Source organism: Sinohyriopsis cumingii, chromosome 10, assembly GCF_028554795.1.
Source record: "Sinohyriopsis cumingii isolate HCF-2022 chromosome 10, ASM2855479v2, whole genome shotgun sequence".
Classification (NCBI taxonomy): domain Eukaryota; kingdom Metazoa; phylum Mollusca; class Bivalvia; order Unionida; family Unionidae; genus Sinohyriopsis; species Sinohyriopsis cumingii.
In genome coordinates this window covers 59,169,224-59,193,900 of record NC_142970.1, presented here as the reverse complement: position 1 = coordinate 59,193,900, position 24,677 = coordinate 59,169,224, and the positions used below count along the sequence as shown (strand labels likewise).

Genomic DNA, 24,677 nt, shown 5'->3' with positions numbered 1-24,677 from the left:
AGGTTTAATGCTACACTACTAAATGAATTGCAATATGTGATAGGATTAATGTTATGGTAATAAATGAAGAGCATTATATGATAGGATTAATGTAACAGTAATAAATGAATATCATTATCTGATATGATAAATGTTACAGTTATAAATGAATTGCGTTTTGTGTTAGGATTAATGTTATAGTAATAAATGAATTGCATTATGTGATATGATTAATATTACAGTAATAAAATAATTGCATTATGTGATAGGATAATTGTTATAGTAATAAATGAATAGCATTATATCATATGATGAACGTGATAGTAATAAATAAAGAGCATTATATGATACGATTAATGTTATAGTAATAAATGAAGAGCATTACGTGACAGGATTAATGTTATAGTAAAAAATGAGTTGCATTATGAGACAGGATTAATCTTATATTAATCAATGAAGATCATTATGTGATAGGATTAATGTTACAGTCATAAATGAATTGCATTATGTGATAGGATTAATATTATGGTAATAAATGAAGAGTGATTTATAATTGGATCATTGTTGTAGTAATAAATGAAGTGATTTATAATTGGATAACTGATGTTGTAATAAATGAAGAGTGATTTATTATTGACTCACTGTTGTAGTAGTAAAAGAAGAGTGAGTTTCGATTAGATCACTCTAAAATAGTGTAATATTGATCGAAATAATTATATCCTGCAGGGACAGAAGGTAAGGTTTGTGATCCTGAATGTTCAAAGCATGGCTGCTGGGGGCCAGGACCATTCAATTGCCTTAAATGTGCATTCAAGCGAGTGTCGGAAAATAACCAGTGTGTCCGCTCATGCTCGGATATACCTCTACTATACGAGAATGGAGACACGTGTGAGAAATGCCATGCACAGTGTGCTGGCAGCTGTACTGGACCGGTAAGTATGGTGAAATATACTTGCTCATTAATCACTCGTAATAATAATAATAAAGTGTGTGTGTGTGTGTGTGTGTGTGTGTGTGTGTGTGTGGTTTAAGAGCAAAAGGAATAAAAGCCAAGTCTACCCAAATATTACATCAATCTTACATGCGGTAAATGTCAGTTTTAAACTCCGACATTCCAGGAAGATATCAAGATGCTTACAGTTAAATTAGATTATACTGGGAGTGTTCAGGCTACGTTGCAGTCAACTGAGAAATTAATATTTTCAGAAATTCTATTTTAAGAGATAAAAGAAGAAATGTCTTGCACGTTTAACATTCGTGTATTTAGCTAATAACATTTAGTACTGGCATCATAATTTGTTAGGAAACAATCATCAGTGAAACTTCTTTCACCACCAAAAGCAAATTTGCACCTAAATTATACTTATGTACAAGAGCAAGATTGCACGCAGAATAATTGGTTACACATGGAAATATACAAATCAAAAACGGGAAAGAGTCACTCAAAAGAAGAAAACACACAATGAAGATAATAATAATAATAATAATAATAAGGATTTTTTAAACATAGGTTCAACAACGTTTCAGTCATATCACATCAATGTCTGCAGTGTGGCAGTTTATAGTGATGTCTAGCACCGTGGCATCGTGCTGCGGACATGTGTCATCATGTCAAATCCATTGACATTATTCTGACGCCAGGTCGACCAGTCCTAAAGCTAACCTCTTAATGTTGAGCATCAAGCAATGCAGTTGTTAGTACCATTTTTATAAGTCTTTGGTATGAATTGGCCAGGGTTAGAACATGCGATCTCCTGCATCTGCGGCAGATGCTATGACCACTTAGGCTACCGGAGCAGTCAATAATAATAATAATAATAATAATAATAAATTGTATAAAGAAGAGATAAGATAATAATATAATAATTGCTTATTTCATACTCCATGGATCTAAATTAAAATGGACATGTATTTCATACTCCACAAGCCATGGATCTACATTAAAATATTCATTTATTTCATACTTTATTGACTATGCGTCAGCATTGAAATGCACATGTATTTCGTTTTTCATGGGCCATGCATCTACATTAAAATGTGCATGTATTTCATATTCCATGTACCATGGATCTACAATTAGATGTACATGTATTCCATGCTATATTAAACATGCATAAACATTAAAATGTTCATGTCTTTCAAACTCCATGGACCTTGGATCTACATTAAAATGTGCATGTATTTTATATTCCATGGACCAAGGATCTACATTAAGATGCGTATATATTTCATACTCCATGGATCCAAATTAAGATGTGCATGTATTTCATATTCCATGGACGATTGATCTACATTAAGATGCATATATAGTTCATACTCCATGAACCATGGATCTACATTAAGATGTGTATATATTTCAAACTCCATGGAACATGGATCTACATTAAGATGTCTATATATTTCATACTTCATGGACATTGGATATACATTAAGATGCGTATATATAATATACTAAATGGACCATGGATCTACATGAAATGCATATGTTTTAATAGTCCATGGACGGTTTGTCTACATTAAGATGCCTATAGATTTCATACTCCTTGGACCATAAATCTACATTAAGATGGTTATATATTTCATACTCCATGGACCCTGGATCTACATTAAGATGTGTATGTATTTCATAATCCATGGACTTACAGTAAGGTGTGTATTTCATATTCCATGGACCATGGATGTAAATTAATATGTGTATTTCATACTCCATGGACCGTGGATCTACAATAAGATGTGTATGTATTTCATACTCCATGGACCATGGATCTTTATTAAAATGTATATTTAAACATAAATAAAAGTCATATGTGTATTATGTTCTGGTAAACAACCACATGTTCAATTATTCATTATATCTGACGTAGTTAAGTATAAAATTATGCAAGACATTTCTAGTTCAATTATTTCCATCTGTAGATGTTGAAATAAAAAGAAATAAGTCAGGTAATCAAGATAATACGACAAGCAAAACATACATAATTAAAACGAGCATGGCTTGAGAGTTATCAGTAGTCCATTGAACAGTGTTGAACAAAATACACTTTGATAAATAACAAGAAACAATACACTGATAAATGGCAAGAAACAATAAACTGTGATAAACAGCAAGAAACAATACACTGATAAATGGCAGGAAACAATACACAGATAAACAGCATGAAACAATACACTGTGATAAACAGCGAGAAACAATACACTGATAAATGGCAAGAAACAATGCACTGATAAATGACAAAAAACAATAAACTGTGATAAACAGCCAGAAACAATACACTGTGATAAACAGCAAGAAACAATACAATGTGACAAACAGCAAAAAACAATACACTGATGATTGGCAGGAAACAATACACTGATAAACAGCAAGAAACAATAAACCGTGATAAACAGCAAGAAACAATACACTGATAAATGGCAGGAAACAATAAACTGTGATAAACAGCCAGAAACAACACACTGTTATTAACAGCAAGAAACAATACACTGTTGTAAATAACAAGAGACAATAAACTGCAATGAACTGTATCAGGAAACAATACACTGTTATGAACTACCAGAAACAACACACTGTTATGAACATCATGAAATAATACACTGGTATGAACAGCAAGAAACAATACACTATTATGCACAGCAAGAAAAAATAAACTGCAATTAATTATAGCAGGAAGCAATACACTGCAATGAACTATAGCAGACAACAATACACTGTATGTGCAATGCATCATAACAGAAATTTCCTGTATTGGGATTCTAGATTAGTTACATGAATTTCCTGTATTGTCATTCAAAATGAATTATAATCACAGTTAAAATTTAGAGGTTGCTTCGAAGAACACCGTATTTATTTTAAATTAAGGATCTTGGCTGGTACCACAAGTCTGTGTTAGTGTAGGAGATTATGTCATTTTGCTGTTATCATTTTGTTTAAAATCATGAATGAACTTTCTGTTCCAGGGACCATCCAACTGTACACGTTGTAAGCAGGTTAAGTTTCCAGGTCTTGATGGGGTTTCTGGTGTTTGCATGGAAAAGTGTCCAGTCTTGCAAAAATTACCAATGTATTTTTATCCAGATGAAAGAAATAGCTGCCAACCATGCAACTACACATGTGTTGAAGGGTAGGAGACTATTTTGAAACTTCTTATACCTTTAATTCACTTCGACTTCAGACTTAATTCATAACGGTCCTTTGATATTACACATGGAGAAAAAAACACATGCAATATTGGTTTGTCATATAGTCATTTTCACCAGGTTCAATTTCCTTCATAATGTTTTGTCTTAAGCTTAATGTTTTATTATTCCGATTTGTAGCTCTAGTGGGCATTGTCCAGAAGAGCATATGGGATGGTCAGTCTTGTGGCATCTGATGTCCATCCATCAGTTACAACACATTTGTTACAGCTGCTCTTAGCCTCCATGGAGGATTACCATGAAATATTACATTCATCCAATGGTCTAGTTGGTCCTAGATGAAAATGATGCTGTATGTACATCCATTATGACTGCCAAAGCTGTTATGTTGAAAATCTTGCTATTGTTAGTTATCAATGGATGATCACATCAAAAGACTTATTATCATGTTTAGTTAATGATCTGGCATCAATTATGATTGTGACAATTGTAACAGCTTCCATCTTGAAAAACCTTGTCACTACACCTCTTACATAAATGGTCATTTAAGCAAGGGGTTTCCACTAAAACCTTTTTATGAAGTCTAGTTGGTACTAGATGAAATTGGTGTCAATTGAGTGTCCAACATGTCCACCACAGCAGACATCTTGACCATTTTATAGCCGCTCATCCAAAAAAGATCTAACATCCAATATGGCCTCCCCACAGTGGCCATTTTGCTACTGCTATATAGACTGACATACTGCCACTTTGAGGGTTTCACTGAAAGGTTTTTATCATGTCCATTTGGTCTTCAGTGGAAATGGCTGCCACAGCAGCGATCTCGAAGATGATTTTATTGCTTTTCACTCTGAACAGAAAGTCATATTGACATGGATATTTTTCTTTTACCAAAATACTTATATGCTGTCGGCTTGGTTTTAAATGAAAATGTTTCTGATCTAGAGTCTGATTTGGTTCCCATATTGGCCAGCTTGAAAATCTTGTTATCACTACTTTCCCAGAAAGATCTCCAATACCATCATTGGGATTTCACTGAAAGACTTCTTATAATGTTTTGTTCATCTTAAATTAAAATGGTGCTGCGACGATGTCCAATATTTTGCCATCTTGAAAAATTTAATTTTGCTACTTTGCTTACAGGGAAAAGCATTTTGACACGGGTTTTCCATTCATCCTCACCTAGATGACACTACCGTACTTCCTCTCATACAAGATCGTTCCCACCTAGATTACAATATCTCACTTTCTCTCATACAAGATCATCCCCACCTAGATAATATTATGTCGCATCCTACAATACAAGATCATTAACATAGCTGGGGGCCCCGAGTAGCCGAATGGTCTAAAGCGCTCTCCGTTACGAATCACTCCCATCTCACCTCTGTCTGTGTGGGTTCGCTTCTCGGATTCGGCTAATGGGTGTAAATGAGAAAGCTTGCCTGTAGCTTCTTGTGGGTCGGTGTTTCTATCTGGGATTTTCCCGGGTTCTTCCTCTGCCATTAATACTAGCCGCCATGCATAGCATGTCATGTGCTGAAAAGTGGCGTTAAACCTTACAACAACAACATCAATAACATTAACACAGCTAACAGTTCAACACTTCTTCCAATACATTGCCTTATATACAACTGTAACGTACTTCCTCCCATACATCTCCACATAGTTAACAATGACTCACTTCCTTTCATACAAGATCATTCCCACCTAGATAACAACGACTCACTTCATTTCATACTAAATTATCATCATATAAATAATATTGATTCACTTCCTTTCATACAAGATCATCCCCTCATAGATAGGAATAGCTGCATGCAAGATTTATACTGCTATTATTATTCCAGATGTACGGGACCATCAAGTGAAGTAAAAACTGGCGGCTGTAACACATATGAACTTGCTGTCAACCAAACTCTTGTTGATGGGACTATTTCTTGGTTGCCGCATGAAGATTGCCCAAAAGGATACTACAAGACCCAACTGGAGCCATTACCAGTCTCAATACTGTCCAGTAAAAATGGTATCGATGTACTTCTATCATGGCATACAAACAATTAAACATCTACCTATATGATTCAATACAAAAGTATTATACATGTAACTCTATCATGACGTACTTAACAATAAGGATCATAGCTTTATCCAAATCATGCCATGCAGACAATATGGATTATAAATGTACCTCTACCAAGTCATACAAACATAAAGGATTATAGAACTACCTCTGTCATGTCATACAAACAATAATGATTATACATGTACCTATTTTATGCCATACAAACAATAAGGATTATAGATGTACCTCTAACATCCCATACAAACAATAAGGATTATAAATGTACCTCTAACATCCCATACAAACAATAAGGATTATAGATGTGCCTCTAGCATGTCGTACAAACAATACGGATTATACATGTACCACTGTCATGCCATACAACCAATAAGGATCATAGATGTACCTCTATCATGCCTTATTAAACAAAAAGGATTCTACATCTGCCTATATGCTGCGATACAAAAGGATTATACATGTACCTGTATTATGCCATACAAAACAGTAAGGTTTATACATGCACATCTATGAAGACTCAGATTCAAAAAGACAAGAAAATTAATTGCTTGCATTTACTGAAGAAGCGTGAACAGGTACGTGTGTTTGAATTATGTTTCATAATAACAATGCTAATGGTTCTGCACCATTGTGCACAAGTTCAAGGGAAGCTACTGAGTATGATTTACAATGGCTTCCCTAGTCAGAGCTTCCTCTGACTCGTGCCACCCCATTTTTCATATTGGACATTTATGTTGGTGTGTCCATACACCGTAGGTCGTTGGTTCTTCTAAGAGTTTTCCGGGATTCTCTTCTCCATCAGTTATACTTACTAACCTGTATAGTCTATCATTTTATACTTACCAACCTGTATAGTCTCTCATTCCCTGAAAACAATGACGTTAAACAACAACAATAACTGTACCAACCGAACAATTCGATTAAATTCGAATACCTTGAAATGGATTACTAGAACACAACCAAATCTGATGATCTCAAAAGAGACCAATTTATATCACTGATGATACAGACATACATTGCAAGCTTGCTCGAACTGTTTGAAGAGAAAGGCAAGAAATATGACATGTCTGAACCTTAAACGTGTTTCGTTTTAGTAGACATATTGGTTCATTGTACATCTCAAAAGAGTTCCTCATTTTGTGATAGCTTTTTGTGTCGAAGCCACATTAAAGACTGTGCCTTTGACAATTTTATGGTATGCCGTAATATGACTGGCCTAACTTTAAATAACGTTTAATGGAAGGAAATATTCCACTAATGTATGTTCGTATACCATTATTGAATGTGAACACATTAAAGGTTAGAAATGATAACCGTTCATTTTGTTGATGCCGTAAAACTTGTCGTAAACTGGTATTATACGTATACCTTACTATTATGTTTCAAATTATGGTGTTAAAGTATTTAGGAGAGTACTTGATACACAGTTCAATGTCAGATTATTAGGGGAGTACTTGATACAAGTAATTACGGGAATATTTGATACACAGTTCAATGTTTACACATTTAAGGGAGTACTTGATACACAGTTTGGTGTTCATGTATTTAGGAGAGTACTTGATACACATTTAGGTGTTAAAGTGTATACTATCACATGAGTATATATACTGTAGACCATGTTTAAATGAAGTAAAACTTCAGTCCATCAGATGGGTGTATATATATTGTAGACCATGTTTAAATGAAGTTATACATCAGTCCATCAGATGAGTATATATATACTGTAGACCATGCTTAAATGAAGTAAAACATCAGTCTATCAAATGTGTGTACACTGTAGACCATGTTAAAATGATGTAAAACATCAGTCTATCACATGAGTGTATATATACTGTAGACCATGTTTAAATCAAGTAAAACATCAGCCTATCAACTGAGTGTATAATATACCGTGTTGAGTTAAAGAAAAACATCAGTCTATCACATGAGATTACATAATGTGGACCATGTTTAAATGAAGCAAAACAGCAGTCTATGACATGAGTATATATGCTGCAGACCAAGATTAAATTAAGTAAAACATCAGTCTATCAACTGAGTGTATACTGTATGCCATGTTTAAATGAAGTAAAACATCAGTCTATCACATGAGTGTATATATACTATAGATCATGTTTAAATGAAGTAAAACATCAGTATATCACACGAGTGTATGCTGTAACCATGTTTAAATGAAGTAAAATAGTCTATCACATGAGTGTATACTGTAGACCGTGTTTAAGTGAAGTAAATCATCAGTCTATTGCACTAGTGTGTACTGTAGACCATGTTTAAATGAAGTAGACATCAGCCTATCACACGAGTGTGTACTGTAGACCATGTTTAAATGAAGTAAAACATCAGTCTTTCACATGAATGTATACTGTAGACCATGTTTTGATGAAGTAAAACATAGTCTGTTGCATGAGTGTATAATGTATACAAGGGATAGATAAAATACATGCCCTGAGATGGATCTAGATTTTGAGCTAATTTAATTAATATAACAGAAAAGGGTGGCCCCCATGTGTCTTGCCAAAATTAGGTGTGCCCACCAACCCACCCCGAAAATGTATTACCCACCCCTTAACAGACCGTGTGTGAATGAATTATAGCATATGAATCATCAAGTTCTTTAAAATGCTCAAACTTTTACAACATTTTCCCCAAACCCTCGAATCACCACTGACTTTGTTCTAAATAAAAGTTGAGAATTTAATTCTGAGTTCAGGTTTATTTGTAAGAACTACTATTAAAATCATTGTGCCAATTTCCTATGTCGTTTCTTTTGGCTGTCCTGTCAAAAGTTAATCTATAAGTTAAATTGGTGTGAATATATGTAGGGAATGTGATGTTTATATACATACATATATATATATATATATATATATATATATATATATATATATATATATATATATATATATATATATATATATATATATATCCCGTATAGTTTAAAAAAAGAATCATTTAACTTTTCAAAAGCCTTGTTCATTCATTGGGCTTTCTAGACTGTTTCAAAACCATTTTTACATTTTCCTACAATTTGTAATTTTCAAATGAATAAGCATTTATTTGAGAATACTGTTAATGATATCAGAAAAGATTACATTAATGAGTGATGATTTCTGATGATAACCACGTTACGTTAAAAGACTGTTGATACGTATTCTTATTATCGTTTTATTTTTTTTCAGGTGATTATGGACAGCCATGCAACAATCAAAGTTGTAATGCCCCCCTGAAGTGCCTCATTGATACGTGTTGGTGTGATGTCAGTTATAATTGGGATTCAGAGAAGAAGATATGCAAGAAATTTAAGTGTAAATATTGTACAGCTTCGAAGCTTCCAAGATACACTTCGTTCTATATTCTTCTTTTTTTTGAATATCTTGAATGAATAATTTTTAGTAATTGAATTCTATAAAATGAATAGTCATACATGTCATTATCTTATCTCAGTGATATGTGTAATAAATGTGTTACTCTTTAATCAGTGATCTGTGTAATAAATGTGATACAGTTTTTAATCAGTGATATGTGTAATAAATGTGTTACAGTCTTTAATCAGTGATATGCGTATGTATTAAGTTATCCTAAATGTGTTAGTGTCAGGAAAAATAGAATGGACTGCATCAACATTAATTGTAATGTAAGTTGCCCATTAAAACATAAAAAGAATATATGTATTATATATATGTGTGTGTATGTGTGTGTGTGTGTATGTGTGTGTGTGTGTGTGTGTGTGTGTACATGCTGTCTAGGATATGCTTACCTTTGTCTAATTGAACTCCACATTTTGTCACAGACTGTCCAGGATATGTTTACACTGGTTTAAATGAACTCCTAGTTGTGTCACAGTCCGTTTGGGATATGCTTACTCTGATTTAAGTGAACTCCACATTGTATCATAGCATTTCTGGCATATGTTTAGCCAGGTTTAATTGAACGTCTAGTTGTGCCACGAACTTCCTGAGATATGTTTAACCTGGTTTATTTGAACTCCACATTGTGTCACAGTCTGGTATATGTTTACCCTAGTTTAATTTAACTCCTAGTTGTGTCACAGACTGTCTGGGATATGTTTAACCCGGTTTCATTGAACTCCACATTGTGTCACAGACTGTCTGGCATATGTGTACTCTGATTTAGTTGAACTCTTAGTTATGTCACAGACTGTCTTGGATAGTTTTACCCTGTTTTAGTTGAACACAGCATTGTGTCACCGACTGTCTGGGATATGTTTGCCCTGGTTTAATTGAAATCCACATTGTGTCACATACTGTCTGCAATAGGTTTACCCTGGTTTAACTGAACTCCTAGATGTGTCACAGAATGTGATATGTTTACCCTGGTTTCATTGAACACCACATTGTGTCACAGACTTTCCAGGATAGGTATAACCTGGTTTAATTGAACTCCACATTGTGTCCCAGACTGTCAGGTAAATGTTATATATGTGTGTGCATGCATACGTGTGTGTGTGTGTGTGTGTGTGTTTGTACATGCTGTTCAGGATATGCTGATCCTTGCATAATTGAATTCCCATGTTGAGTCACAGACTTTCCAAACTCAAGTGTTTATATCAGCAATTGCATATTGTTGGTAACGGAATAGGTGAGACAGATTGGTTTACATTAAGTCATATGGCTGGAATTGAAAAGAATATGAATAAACTGCTTGTAAAAGACAGCCGATCACCATTGCTATTAGCTAGAAATTAAGGGACTATATTCAAAGTGGTATACTGAGGAAACAATACTATGTTCCCTCAAATTTTCACCATTCTGTATTTCAGTGCTATCAATAAAGACTATTTAAGAATATTGTCCCAATAAGTTTATAAACTTTAGTAACATACCTTGATTTTCTGTCACTCTTGATTTTCTGCCCTTTACCTATCTGTTTACCTACCTGTTTGACATTGGGGACTGCCATTTACCTACCTGTTTATCTACCTGTTTGACCATGGGAACAATGTAGAGGGAACATCATATTACCGAGTTGAAATAAAAATGTCAACAATTTGAGTGCCATTTTGATTTCTTTTTCAGTGTGCCTTGGTTCTGAAGCCGGATTAGTTCCACCTGGGTCCTATAATGAACACTATGAAATGTATAGACAGAAATACACCAATTGTACATATGTGGAGGGTAATCTTGAATTAACGTTTTTAGAGGGTGATTATGACCTCCAATTCTTACAGAATATAGAAGAAGTGACAGGATACGTGTTAATTGTTTCAGTGTGGTCCAACTATGTGCCTTTACAAAATTTGCGTATAATTCGGGGAAGAACTTTATACAATTACCGTGAGGTGGATTATGCGCTTTATATCGCTTGGAATTTTAACCCTTATAATAACTCTCAGGGAATATTCGAATTGGGATTTAAAAACTTGACAGGTGAGTTATTGTGATATAAAATTAAAGTGTTCTTGCAAAGATATTGACAACAATGCCTGATGCAGTTACAATACTGAAATACAGAAGGAAATTTAATGAAATTCACATAGGGCTGTAAATGATATGGTTCTCTTTTTGGAAAAATAATTACGAGGGTAACAGAACACACTAAACTCTCCTTTGCACAAAATAAATTTAAAGACACAAGGAAAGTTTCATCCATTTATTATGAACATCCTTTAATATGGACATATATCATCTTTAATATGGACATATATCATATTTAATATGGACTATTATCATCTGCAGTAACGTTCCTTGTTGATACATTGACACAAACTCTATTGCCTGTATACCAAGTATATTAACGCTTTCCTTTTCATTCAGAACCCTCTAAGTCTTTGGCAATGGGAGTTCAGTACTTTCTGGAAGTCTTTGATTATGGGAGTTCAGAACTCTTAGTGCCCAGAAATTGAAGATCCAGATAAGAAAACTGGTGGTCAAGTTGAAAAGAATGGAGTCTTCCAGAAATGAGACCAACATATAGTAAAACTTAGTGTAAACATGATTTACTGCGGTCAACTTTCATTAATTTGCATTGAATGTAATGACATTCCAGCCCAGGATACATTGCTTGTTGTATCCTTGTGAAAGGCACTTAACTCCCATTTTATCTGCTTGATATAGCCAGTACAAATGACAATACACCTTCAAATAATCATAAAAAGTTTGCTTATATTTCGTTGACAGTTTGAATGGGAAAGTTCATTATTTCTGTTGATGAAATTGCCTTTCTTTTTCGTAACTTTGCCTTTTTGCTTTAATCTGATTGGGAAAAATACCTCCAGGAATAAAAAGTTTTAGAAATATCAAGTGTCCATGGCTAGTTTTTGAGTTTCTACAGGAAGTACAGTCTCAGAGTTTTGAAGGGTACATTTCTCACCCATGCGACAGAGAAATCTGATTGTTTGCTAACATTACTTTTCCTGTCTCATTCTAGTCATCTCAGTCCAATCGTCTCAGTCAAGGTGTCCATGCGCTCAGAACTACTTTTAACAAAGAAACAATTCTTGTCTTTTGCTGTCCCTGACGAAGTTGTACTAAAATCAAACAACAACAATAACAACAGCAACAAATATAGAACAAAAATATAGTAACTTAAGTTAAATCCATGTTTGAGAACACACCTTACAAAAACATTTAAAGAGAGACAAAGACTACCGAATATGATGTCGAGCTTTTCGGTATTATGTTTGTTCGTTCCACACAGCATGGTAAATTCTATCCTATATGCAGTCCTAGCTAAGTACAGTTTTAAATCAGCGTCATTAAATGTAGCTAAAGCTACCTAACTAATTTTAAATACTTCTTGTGAAACAAAGTATATACTGTTAGCTACATTTAATGACGCTGACCTGAAAATGACTGTGCTACAGATAGGATAAAATTCTCAATCCTGTGCGAAATGAACACTATAAAAGGAAACACTGCTCCATGCATATATACTTCATAGCCTCCCAACTCTCTTAACAACTACGTAACAGCCAGAAAAGTGTTATATAAAACATGCTTTTTTCTCATTGTATTAAGCATCTCCATTGTGCCCGGGTTGAATTAAAAAGATACGTACAATTATTTAATGACAAATGATACACTTACCCGCCAGAAGGAATCATTTATCTGTCAGCACATAATTCCATAAGCAAATTTCACAGTAGCACTTGCCATATTTCCAGGACAGAAAAATAAATCTTCAAAGAATCCGTGAACTTGAACTTGAAAGTTTAGCACATGGTTATCCGCTAGAGCCCGTTTTTGGAAAGTCTATTATTATACACAGAGGTAATTTTACAATCAATATTTAGGACAACACAAGTATGTCACACACAGTTTCACCTACTCCAAAGAAAAGAATAGTTATATACGATAGTTTCCCATGAATAATCTAAAGAAAGATGTTACTCTTCATTACAGCTTGTGCCAAGTATAACTAGAGCAGAGCTGAGTAGCCAATATCGTTTTATTATTTACAATATAACTTTTCAAAATTGGAACTGATGAAAATAAAATTTCTTGCAATAAATATTAATTATTTATTGTCAATTTCATATAACATCCATATATTATGTTTTTATTTTTCTTTGCTCACGCGTATAAACTATGTACTTCGGAAGCAACAGTCACACCACAGCCCACATTAACATATTTATATTAATGCGCCGCATGTAAACATTGGACGTGACCACTAGTGCAGAATTATTTTTACTTTAAAGGAAAATATTGGGTGAGAAAAATAATCTACCTTGAGGTTTGGACCGAGACCAGGAAATCTCAGTCGCGGGTTTATATTATATGTCTCCCCACTCCGGCAAGCCTCACGCGGAGACAAATAATATAAACCTTTGACTGAGATTTTCTTGTCTCGGCCCAAACCCCAACATAGATTATATATCGCTAGTTATTGAGTGTCCACGGGATATATAGTCTGAGAGTTCTGGGGAGTACATGGCTAGTTAATGACTAGTTTGTTCACTATAATAACATGCAGGATATGATGGAAGTGTGTAAAGACTGCCCCATGTCTCACTATAATAACATGCAGGATGTGATTGAAATGCTTAAATACTATCCCATGTCTCACTATAATAACATCCTATATGTTATGTAATTGCTTAAAGACTGCCCCATGACTCACAATAATAATATCCCAGATGTGTGGGAAGTGCTTAAATAATGTCCGATGTTGCTCTATAATGACATCCAGGATTTGATGGAAGCGCTTAAAGACTGTCCCATGTTGCTCTATAATAACATGCACAATGTGTTGAAAGTGCGTAAATACTGTCCCATGACTCACTATAAAAACATCCAGAATGTGATGGAAGTGGTTAAAGACTGTCAAATGTCTTACTATAATAACATGCATTATGTGATGCAATTGCTTAACGACTTCCACATGTCTCACGATAATAACATCAAAGATGTGTGGGAAGTGCTTAAAGACTATCCCATGTTACTCTGTAATAACATCCAGGATTTGTTGGCAGTGCTTAAAGACTGTCACATGTCTCACAATAATAAAATCCAGGACGTGATGGAGGGTTTTAAAGACTGTCCCATGTCTCACTATAATACAGTCCAGTATGTGATGTAAGTGCTTAAAGAATGTCCCATATCTCATTATAATGACATCCATGATTTAATGGAACGGCTTATAGACTGTCCCGTGTTGCTCTATAATAACACACTAGATGTGGTGGAAGTGCTTAAAGACTGTCCCATGTCTCACTATAATAATATCCATGATGTGATGGAAGTGCTTAAAGACTGCCCCACATCACTCTATAATAACACACAATATGCCCCACTGCTAAGCATCACAATAAACTGCCACACTGCACACATCATGGCAATTTTTTGAAAGCTACGTTACAAATCCAAGTCACAGACACAAACATACATACTAATAGAAAGACTATGTTGCTCTATAATAACTGCACCATGCATTGTTTGCTCATGTTAGAATGACACATTTGCACAGGCATCATATGCACATGTTAAAATGACTCATTTGCTCAGGGCATGTATCCTCATGTTAGAAAGAATCATTTGTACAGAGAATTGTATCCTCATGTTAAAATGACTTATTTGCACAGGCATCATATGCACATGTTAAAATGACTCATTTGCATAGGACATTATTTGCTCATGCTAAAATTACTTATTGGCACAGCATCAAATGCACATGTTAAAATGACTCGTTTGCATAGGGCATTATTTGCTCATGCTAAATTTACTTATTGGCACAGGCATCAGATGCACATGTTAAAATGACTCATTTATGCCATGCATTGTGTATTTGTTATAAAATGACTATCATTCATTTCGCAATGTACGAAGTCTTTACTTTACAAATATTACCTTGTTTTCAAATGACACTGGCTCCTCACTCCCACTCTATATTAACCACTTTTACATCAGAGCATCACTCCCAGTATGTATTAACCACACTATTACATCAGTCCATCACTACCAGTATGTATTAACCACATTTTTACATCAGCCCATCACTCCCAGTATGTATTAACCACACTATTACATCAGCCCATCATTCCCAGTATGTATTAACCACACTATTACATCAGTCCATCACTCCCAGTATGTATTAACCACACTATCACATCAGTCCATCACTCCTAGTATGTATTAACCACACTAGTACATCAGTCCATCACTCCCAGTATGTATTAAACACATTTTTACATCAGTCCATCACTCCTAGTATGTATTAACCACACTTTTACATCAGTCCATCACTCCCAGTATGTATTAACCGCACTATTACATCAGTTCATCACTCCCAGTATGTATTAACCACACTATTACATCAGTCCATCACTCCCAGTATGTATTAACCACACTATTACATCAGTCCATCACTCCCAGTATGTATTAACCACACTATTACATCAGTCCATCACTCCCAGTATGTATTAACCACACTATTACATCAGCCCATCACTCCCAGTATGTATTAACCACACTATTACATCAGCCCATCACTCCCAGTATGTATTAACCACACTATTACATCAGTCCATCACTCCCAGTATGTATTAACCACACTATTACATCAGTCCATCACTCCCAGTATGTATTAACCACACTATTACATCAGCCCATCACTCCCAGTATGTATTAACCACACTATTACATCAGCCCATCACTCCCAGTATGTATTAACCACACTATTACATCAGTCCATCACTCCCAGTATGTATTAACCACACTATTACATCAGTCCATCACTCCCAGTATGTATTAACCACACTATAACATCAGTCCATCACTCCCAGTATGTATTAACCACACTATTACATCAGTCCATCACTCCCAGTATGTATTACCCACATTTTCACATCAGCCCATCACTCCCAGTATGTATTAACCACACTATTACATGAGTCCATCACTCCCAGTATGTATTAACCACACTATTACATCAGTCCATCACTCCCAGTACGTATTAACCACACTATTACATCAGCCCATCACTCCCAGTATGTATTAACCACACTATTACATCAGTCCATCACTCCCAGTATGTATTAACTACACTATTACATCAGTCCATCACTCCCAGTATGTATTAACCACACTATTACATCAGTCCATCACTCCCAGTATGTATTAACCACATTTTTACATCTTCCCATCACTCCCAGTATGTATTAACCACACTATTACATCAGTCCATCACTCCCAGTATGTATTAACCACACTATTACATCAGTCCATCACTCCCAGTATGTATTAACCACACTATTACATCAGTCCATCACTCCCAATATGTATTAACCACACTATTACATCAGTCCATCACTCCCAGTATGTATTAACCACATTTTCACATCAGCCCATCACTCCCAGTATGTATTAACCACACTATTACATCAGTCCATCACTCCCAGTATGTATTAACCACATTTTCACATCAGCCCATCACTCCCAGTATGTATTAACCACACTATTACATGAGTCCATCACTCCCGGTATGTATTAACCACACTCTTACATCAGTCCATCACTCCCAGTACGTATTAACCACACTATTACATCAGCCCATCACTCCCAGTATGTATTAACCACACTATTACATCAGTCCATCACTCCCAGTATGTATTAACCACACTATTACATCAGTCCATCACTCCCAGTATGTATTAACCACACTATTACATCAGTCCATCACTCCCAGTATGTATTAACCACACTATTACATCAGTCCATCACTCCCAGTATGTATTAACCACATTTTTACATCAGCCCATCACTCCCAGTATGTATTAACCACACTATTACATCAGTCCATCACTCCCAGTATGTATTAACCACACTATTACATCAGTCCATCACTCCCAGTATGTATTAACCACACTATAACATCAGTCCATCACTCCCAGTATGTATTAACCACACTATTACATCAGTCCATCACTCCCAGTATGTATTACCCACATTTTCACATCAGCCCATCACTCCCAGTATGTATTAACCACACTATTACATGAGTCCATCACTCCCAGTATGTATTAACCACACTATTACATCAGTCCATCACTCCCAGTACGTATTAACCACACTATTACATCAGCCCATCACTCCCAGTATGTATTAACCACACTATTACATCAGTCCATCACTCCCAGTATGTATTAACTACACTATTACATCAGTCCATCACTCCCAGTATGTATTAACCACACTATTACATCAGTCCATCACTCCCAGTATGTATTAACCACATTTTTACATCTTCCCATCACTCCCAGTATGTATTAACCACACTATTACATCAGTCCATCACTCCCAGTATGTATTAACCACACTATTACATCAGTCCATCACTCCCAGTATGTATTAACCACACTATTACATCAGTCCATCACTCCCAATATGTATTAACCACACTATTACATCAGTCCATCACTCCCAGTATGTATTAACCACATTTTCACATCAGCCCATCACTCCCAGTATGTATTAACCACACTATTACATCAGTCCATCACTCCCAGTATGTATTAACCACATTTTCACATCAGCCCATCACTCCCAGTATGTATTAACCACACTATTACATGAGTCCATCACTCCCGGTATGTATTAACCACACTCTTACATCAGTCCATCACTCCCAGTACGTATTAACCACACTATTACATCAGCCCATCACTCCCAGTATGTATTAACCACACTATTACATCAGTCCATCACTCCCAGTATGTATTAACCACACTATTACATCAGTCCATCACTCCCAGTATGTATTAACCACACTATTACATCAGTCCATCACTCCCAGTATGTATTAACCACACTATTACATCAGTCCATCACTCCCAGTATGTATTAACCACATTTTTACATCAGCCCATCACTCCCAGTATGTATTAACCACACTATTACATCAGCCCATCATTCCCAGTATGTATTAACCACATTTTTACATCAGTCCATCACTCCCAGTATGTATCAACCACACTATTACATCAGTCCATCACTCCCAGTATGTATTAACCACACTATTACATCAGTCCATCACTCCCAGTATGTATTAACCACACTATTACATCAGTCCATCACTCCCAGTATGTTTTAACCACACTATTACATCAGTCCATCACTCCCAGTATGTATTAACCACACTATCACATCAGTCCATCACTCCTAGTATGTATTAACCACACTATTACATCAGTCCATCACTCCCAAGATGTATTAACCACACTATTACATCAGTCCATCACTCCCAGTATGTATTAACCACACTATTACATTAGTCCATCACTCCCAGTATGTATTAACCACACTATTACATCAGTCTATCACTCCCAGTATGTATTAACCACACTATTACATCAGTCCATCACTCCCAGTATGTATTAACCACATTTTTACATCAGCCCATCACTCCCAGTATGTATTAACCAACCGTTTACATCAGCCCATCACTCCCACTTTGGTTTGACCTTTTACATTAACCCCTCATTCCCAGTATATATTAATCACACCATCAGCCCCTCACCCCCAACATGTTATTACCACACTTTTACATTAGCCCCTCATTCTCATTATGTGTTAACCATATTACCATCCCCTCATTCCCAGTATGAATTAGTCACACTCTTACATTAGCCCCTCTCTCACATTATTAATTATTCACTCTTGCATCAGCCCCTCTCTCACATTATGAATTATTCACTCTTATATCAGCCCCTCACTCCCAGTATGAATTAGTCACTCTTACATCAGTCCCACAATCCCAGTACGAATTGTCACAATCTTACATCAGCCCCTCACTCACAGTATGAATTAGTTACTCTTACATCAGCGACTCTCTTCCAGTATGAATTATTCACACTCTTACATCAACCTCTCACTCCCAGTATGAATTAGTCACTTTTACATCAGTCCCTCAATCCCAGTATGAATTGTCACACTCTTACATCAGCCTCTTGCTCACATTATGAATTAGTCACTCTTACATCAGCCCCTCACTCCCAGTATGAGTCAGTCACTATCTTACATCAGCCCCTCACTCCCAGTATGAGTCGGTCACTCTCTTACATCAGCCCCTCACTACCAGTATGAATTAGTCACTCTTACATAAGTCCCTCAATCCCAGTATGAATTACTCACACTCTTACATCAGTCCCTCATTCCCTCGCTCACATTATGAATTAGTCACTCTTACATCAGCCCCTCAATCCCAGTATGAGTTAGTCACTCTCTTACATCAATCAGCCCCTCACTACCAGGATGAATTAGTCAATCTTTCATCAGTCCCTCAATCCCAGTATGAGTCAGTCACACTCTTACATCAGCCCCTCACTCCCAGTATGAATTAGTCACTCTTACATAAGTCCCTCAATCCCAGTATGAATTAGTCACACCCTTACATCAGTCCCTCATTCCCAATATGATTTAGTCACTTTTACATCAGCCCCTCAATCTCAGTATGAATTAGTCACTCTTACATTAGCCCCTCACTCCCAGTATGAATTAGTCACTCTTACATCAGCCCCTCACTCCCAGTATGAATTAGTCATACTCTTACATCAGCCTCTCATTGCCCAGTATGAATTAGCCACATTTGTACATCAGATTGATAAATTGCACATCAATGATGACTTTGGTCCATGGGTGGGACATTTCATTTTGGGCAGAGGGGGCAGGAGAGAAGGATATGCAGTTTAGTTTGAGTGAAAAAGCAAACTGCAGTAATACATTTGCAGTGTACTACAGCAATCTAATTCAATTTAAATTTTTTAAATTCAGAAAATGACCTATATTTGTTTCCACTGATAGCTACATGGTTTGTTAACAGAAGACCTGAAAGTTATTTGCTTAACCAAACAATAATGAGTCTTTGACCTCTTTCAAGTCCACAAGTCAGAAATGTTTGGATACACAATAAAGATAGTATATTTGTCATAAAGGCCTATTACTCAGTGCTTCTAAATTTAGGTCACTGGGTTCTATTTTTTAATTTTCCAGTGATTGCACTTTCTTTGGATGCATAATTATGAAACTTGCTTATATGTATTTACATTATAAGTCACAGTCACATCATGTTTTTTATTGTATTGATATTATTGACATATTCTGTATGTTGCATTATTGTCAATAAATGTCTTATCTTATTCATACCAGATAAATGCAGGTCACAGTGACCTATTTTTCAGGCTTTCTGCAGCATACAATACCATGGAATTCTTGTTTGATATGTGTTTACATTGTACTTTTCAGAAATCACAAAAGGAAAGGTGTATTTTCACAACAACAATGCCCTTTGTTATGAAACTAGTATTCGATGGCAAGACATTAACCCAAAGGAACCCAACGAAAAAGTGTTCTTCAAGTCTGACATACCTTATGAGAGACGGTCATGTATGTAGTTTTTGTCTGTAATCTCACTTTATTTTCTTCAATATCTTCTGTCACTGCTGTTTTTTTAATGTCCAGCCATAAATATGGAATGTCTTTTTAGTCCACACCATAAATGTGGAAGGCGTTTTATTAAGTACTCGAAATGTGGAGGGTGTTTTTAAATATGGAAGGTGTGTATAGTCTTACAATTGTCTATCTGCTCCTTTTGTTGGAACATCCACCCACCCATCCATTAGTCAACACATTATGTACAAACAGCTAATAATTACTTCTTTCAAACTGCACAGACCCAGATTTGTTGGTACATTATGTTTGTAGTTGGACTTAACATACAAGTGACCGTGAATGTTTTAACCTTCGAATCAGAATTGTTTACTTCCAGTTTTTCCAGTTTTTCTAAATCAAATGTGGTTAATCAGCCAATTCCAATTCTGTTTTCTATGATATATTTACTTTCCATATTAAACCAGTGTGGCAGTCTTTGGGTGACAAATGTGTTTTGTTCATTATGCAAGGGAAGTAACTCCATATAATGTACATTTGCATTTTGTTGTTGTTGAGATTTATATCAACCCATATAATAGAGAATCTTCATTTGTTTGTTTTTATAAATTACAAAACTTTAAATTTCTTCACATTATTTGTTACCTGTTTAACATGGATGTTTTTACATTATTAGTATGGTATCACTTCCTACATTTTTTTACGTGATATTATAACTCAAATATGTGCATTCATTTTTATGCACATAATCATGTTTGCTGAAGTGTTGACTTGAAAATCATCCTTTATAGCAAAAGGCAATTCTCGATGAGGAAAGGAATGCCAGAGTCGTCATAGTGTCACCACAGTGTCAGGTGTCAGACTCATTTCTTTTGCTTACAAACGCTATACTCTTTTTGAAGGTCATTCTAGTGTCAGATGTCAGAGGCATTACTGTACCTTATAAATGCTATTATCTTTTTGAAGGTCATCGTTGTGTCACCACATTGTCAGGCATCAGACGTGTTCTAATCACGTACAATGCCAACAGGGTCACATACCAGGCTCATTACTATTGCTTTCAAATGCTATAGTCTTTTTGAAAATGTTGGCAATGTCACCACATTGTCAGGTGGCAGACACGTCCCTTTTGCTTACATATGCTGTAGTCTTTTTGAAAGTGAAGGTAGTATCACCACATTGGCAAGTGCCCGACTCATTCCTTTTGCTTACAAATGATAGAATCTCTTTGAATGTGTAGGTAGTATCATCACAGCGTTAGGCGATAGACTCATTTATGCTGCTTGCAAAGGCTGTAGTCTTTTTGAAAGTGTTGGCACATCTGTCTGGCAACATGTAAAAGGAAAATTATTTTGCATTCCTACAGATTTGAACAGGGCTGTATTTAATGAGTCTTAAAGTACCTTAAGTATCTCTTATGGACTGTCAATTTTGAAAATTGGACCAACTCATTTTTATATAGTGGAGTTGTAATTTATGAAGAAACCATCCTTTGTACCTCAGCCTTCAAAAATCCTTGAGAGAGATTACTCATTATTGAAGAAAGAAAACGAATATAAAAAAAATTCAGATCCATCTCAATTTAATGATTAAAGCATCAGAAACAGAAATTAGATTGAATCTTTTCAATTATGGGTTACTTGTTATATGTATTGTTTGAAAGGGACATTATTTTGCATACACTGAATAAATGAGCCTTAGTAAACAACATTTATCTTAATGCAGTATTACATATATCTCGATCTGCCCTCAACTGTCCTCATCCCAGTGCATTGATTGCATATATATATATATATATATATATATATATATATATATATATATATATATATATATATATATATATATATATATATATATATATATATATATATATATGTATGATATATATCAGTCAGGATTCATCTGAATACATTGCATTTCCATGGATCTCAGTCATCAGTCATCTGAATACATTGCATTTAGATGGATCTAAGTCAGTAGTTATCTGAATACATTGATTGCATTTAGATGGATCCCAGTCAACAATCATCTGAATATATTGATTGCATACATATGGATCTCTGTCAGCAGTCATCGGAATATATTGATTGCATACATATGGATCTAAGGCAGCAGTCATCTGAATACATTGATTGCAATTCGATGGATCTAAGTCTGTAGTCATCTGAATAAACTTATTGCATATATATATGGATCTCAGTCAGCAACCATCTTCTCAATACATTGATTGCAAACACAGTCGTCATCTCAGTAAGTCCTTGTTCACAGCAAAACATGTTTACCATAATCAACATTTGCTCTGATGTTGATCGTAATGTAATATTGCCTACCAGTTGATTGAAATACTATTGTTATGTCCTCAATGTACTACCAATGGATTACCTTCTATTTCTGTTCTTAATATACTATTGCCTACCAATGGATTACCTTCTGTTTTCTGTCCTTAATGTATTTTTGCCTACCAATGGATTACCTTCTGTTTTCTGTCCTTCATGTACTATTGCTTACCAATGGATTACTTTATATTTTCTGTCTTTAATGTATTATTGCTTACCAATGAATTACCTTATATTTTCTGTCCTCAATGTACCAATGGATTATCTTCCATTTTTTATGATTTTTTCTAGGTGGGGAATGCCATGAATCATGCTATAATAGAGTCACAAAAGAAAAACATTGCTGGGGCCAGGGACCAGATATGTGCCAGAAGTGTATGTCCATTTCTGTCTTTTTCATTTAAGTTATAGATGCGTACATTGTTTTAAATTTGCATAAAACAAATAAAGTGTTTTAAGCTTCTTACTATGTTGACTATTGTATCCTGGACATTTGTAATCTTTGTAACATTGATTCGTGTCAGATTGTCATAGCAGTAATCTTTGTAACATTGCTTCATGTCAGATTGTCATAGCAGTAATCTTTTTAACCTTGATTCTCGTCAAATTGTCATATTAGTAATCTAGTTAACGTTTATTGTCAAATATACATTTCAGTAAATGTTGAAAGATATAATAGTTTGTGTCACTGGTATAAATTAATACCTGTCATCGGATATTTAAACAACCACTTTTGTCTGTGTGCCCCGCTTGCCAAACAAGAGGTTGAGAAATCACAATTTTCTGTGGCATCCCAAATGTTTGTATACTCTCTTTGTATTTTTTAGGTTCAAACTTTCTCTTAAACTCGTTCATCACAATATATTTATTATTTTTAATTTTCTCTTTTAAATTCACATTAAAGGATGGGCAGTTTCCTTTGTATCTATAAATATACCACGTATGTATTATCATCATAGTTAAAGGAGTTATGGGATGCAGACTGAGTAAAGCTCTGATTCAAATGAAAATGTGTCAACTTCTGATTGGTTCATGCAAGACATTCAATTTCTGACTGGTTGGTGCAAGGCAGAGAAATTCTGATTGGCTGATGCAAGGCAAAATCAACTTCTGACTGGTTGATGCAAGGCAATCCGATTAAAGCTGTTGATAACATTACATATGACATTATATAATAATTGTATTAATTCAGGACTCCCATCTTTGGAGAAACATATCCCTGCTAATTTCCACTTTCTGAATTCAAATGCACAGTGTCATGTTAAGTATTTGCTGTTCTGAATGTGTATATTATAAAATAAT

General features: G+C 35.2%; 1 protein-coding gene across 1 annotated transcript in view; it reads left to right on the top strand.

Moving 5' to 3' along the window:
• The window catches only part of LOC149790208 (uncharacterized), a 196,597-nt gene that overhangs the window by 80,065 nt on the left and 91,855 nt on the right, over positions 1–24,677 (top strand). Inside the window, exons 25-31 of the mRNA XM_089972214.1 lie at positions 706–911; positions 3,937–4,100; positions 5,964–6,139; positions 9,373–9,498; positions 11,230–11,580; positions 20,893–21,033; positions 23,667–23,750. Coding sequence (XP_089828340.1) covers positions 706–911; positions 3,937–4,100; positions 5,964–6,139; positions 9,373–9,498; positions 11,230–11,580; positions 20,893–21,033; positions 23,667–23,750 — 1,248 coding nt within the window. The remainder of the gene's footprint in view (positions 1–705; positions 912–3,936; positions 4,101–5,963; positions 6,140–9,372; positions 9,499–11,229; positions 11,581–20,892; positions 21,034–23,666; positions 23,751–24,677) is intronic.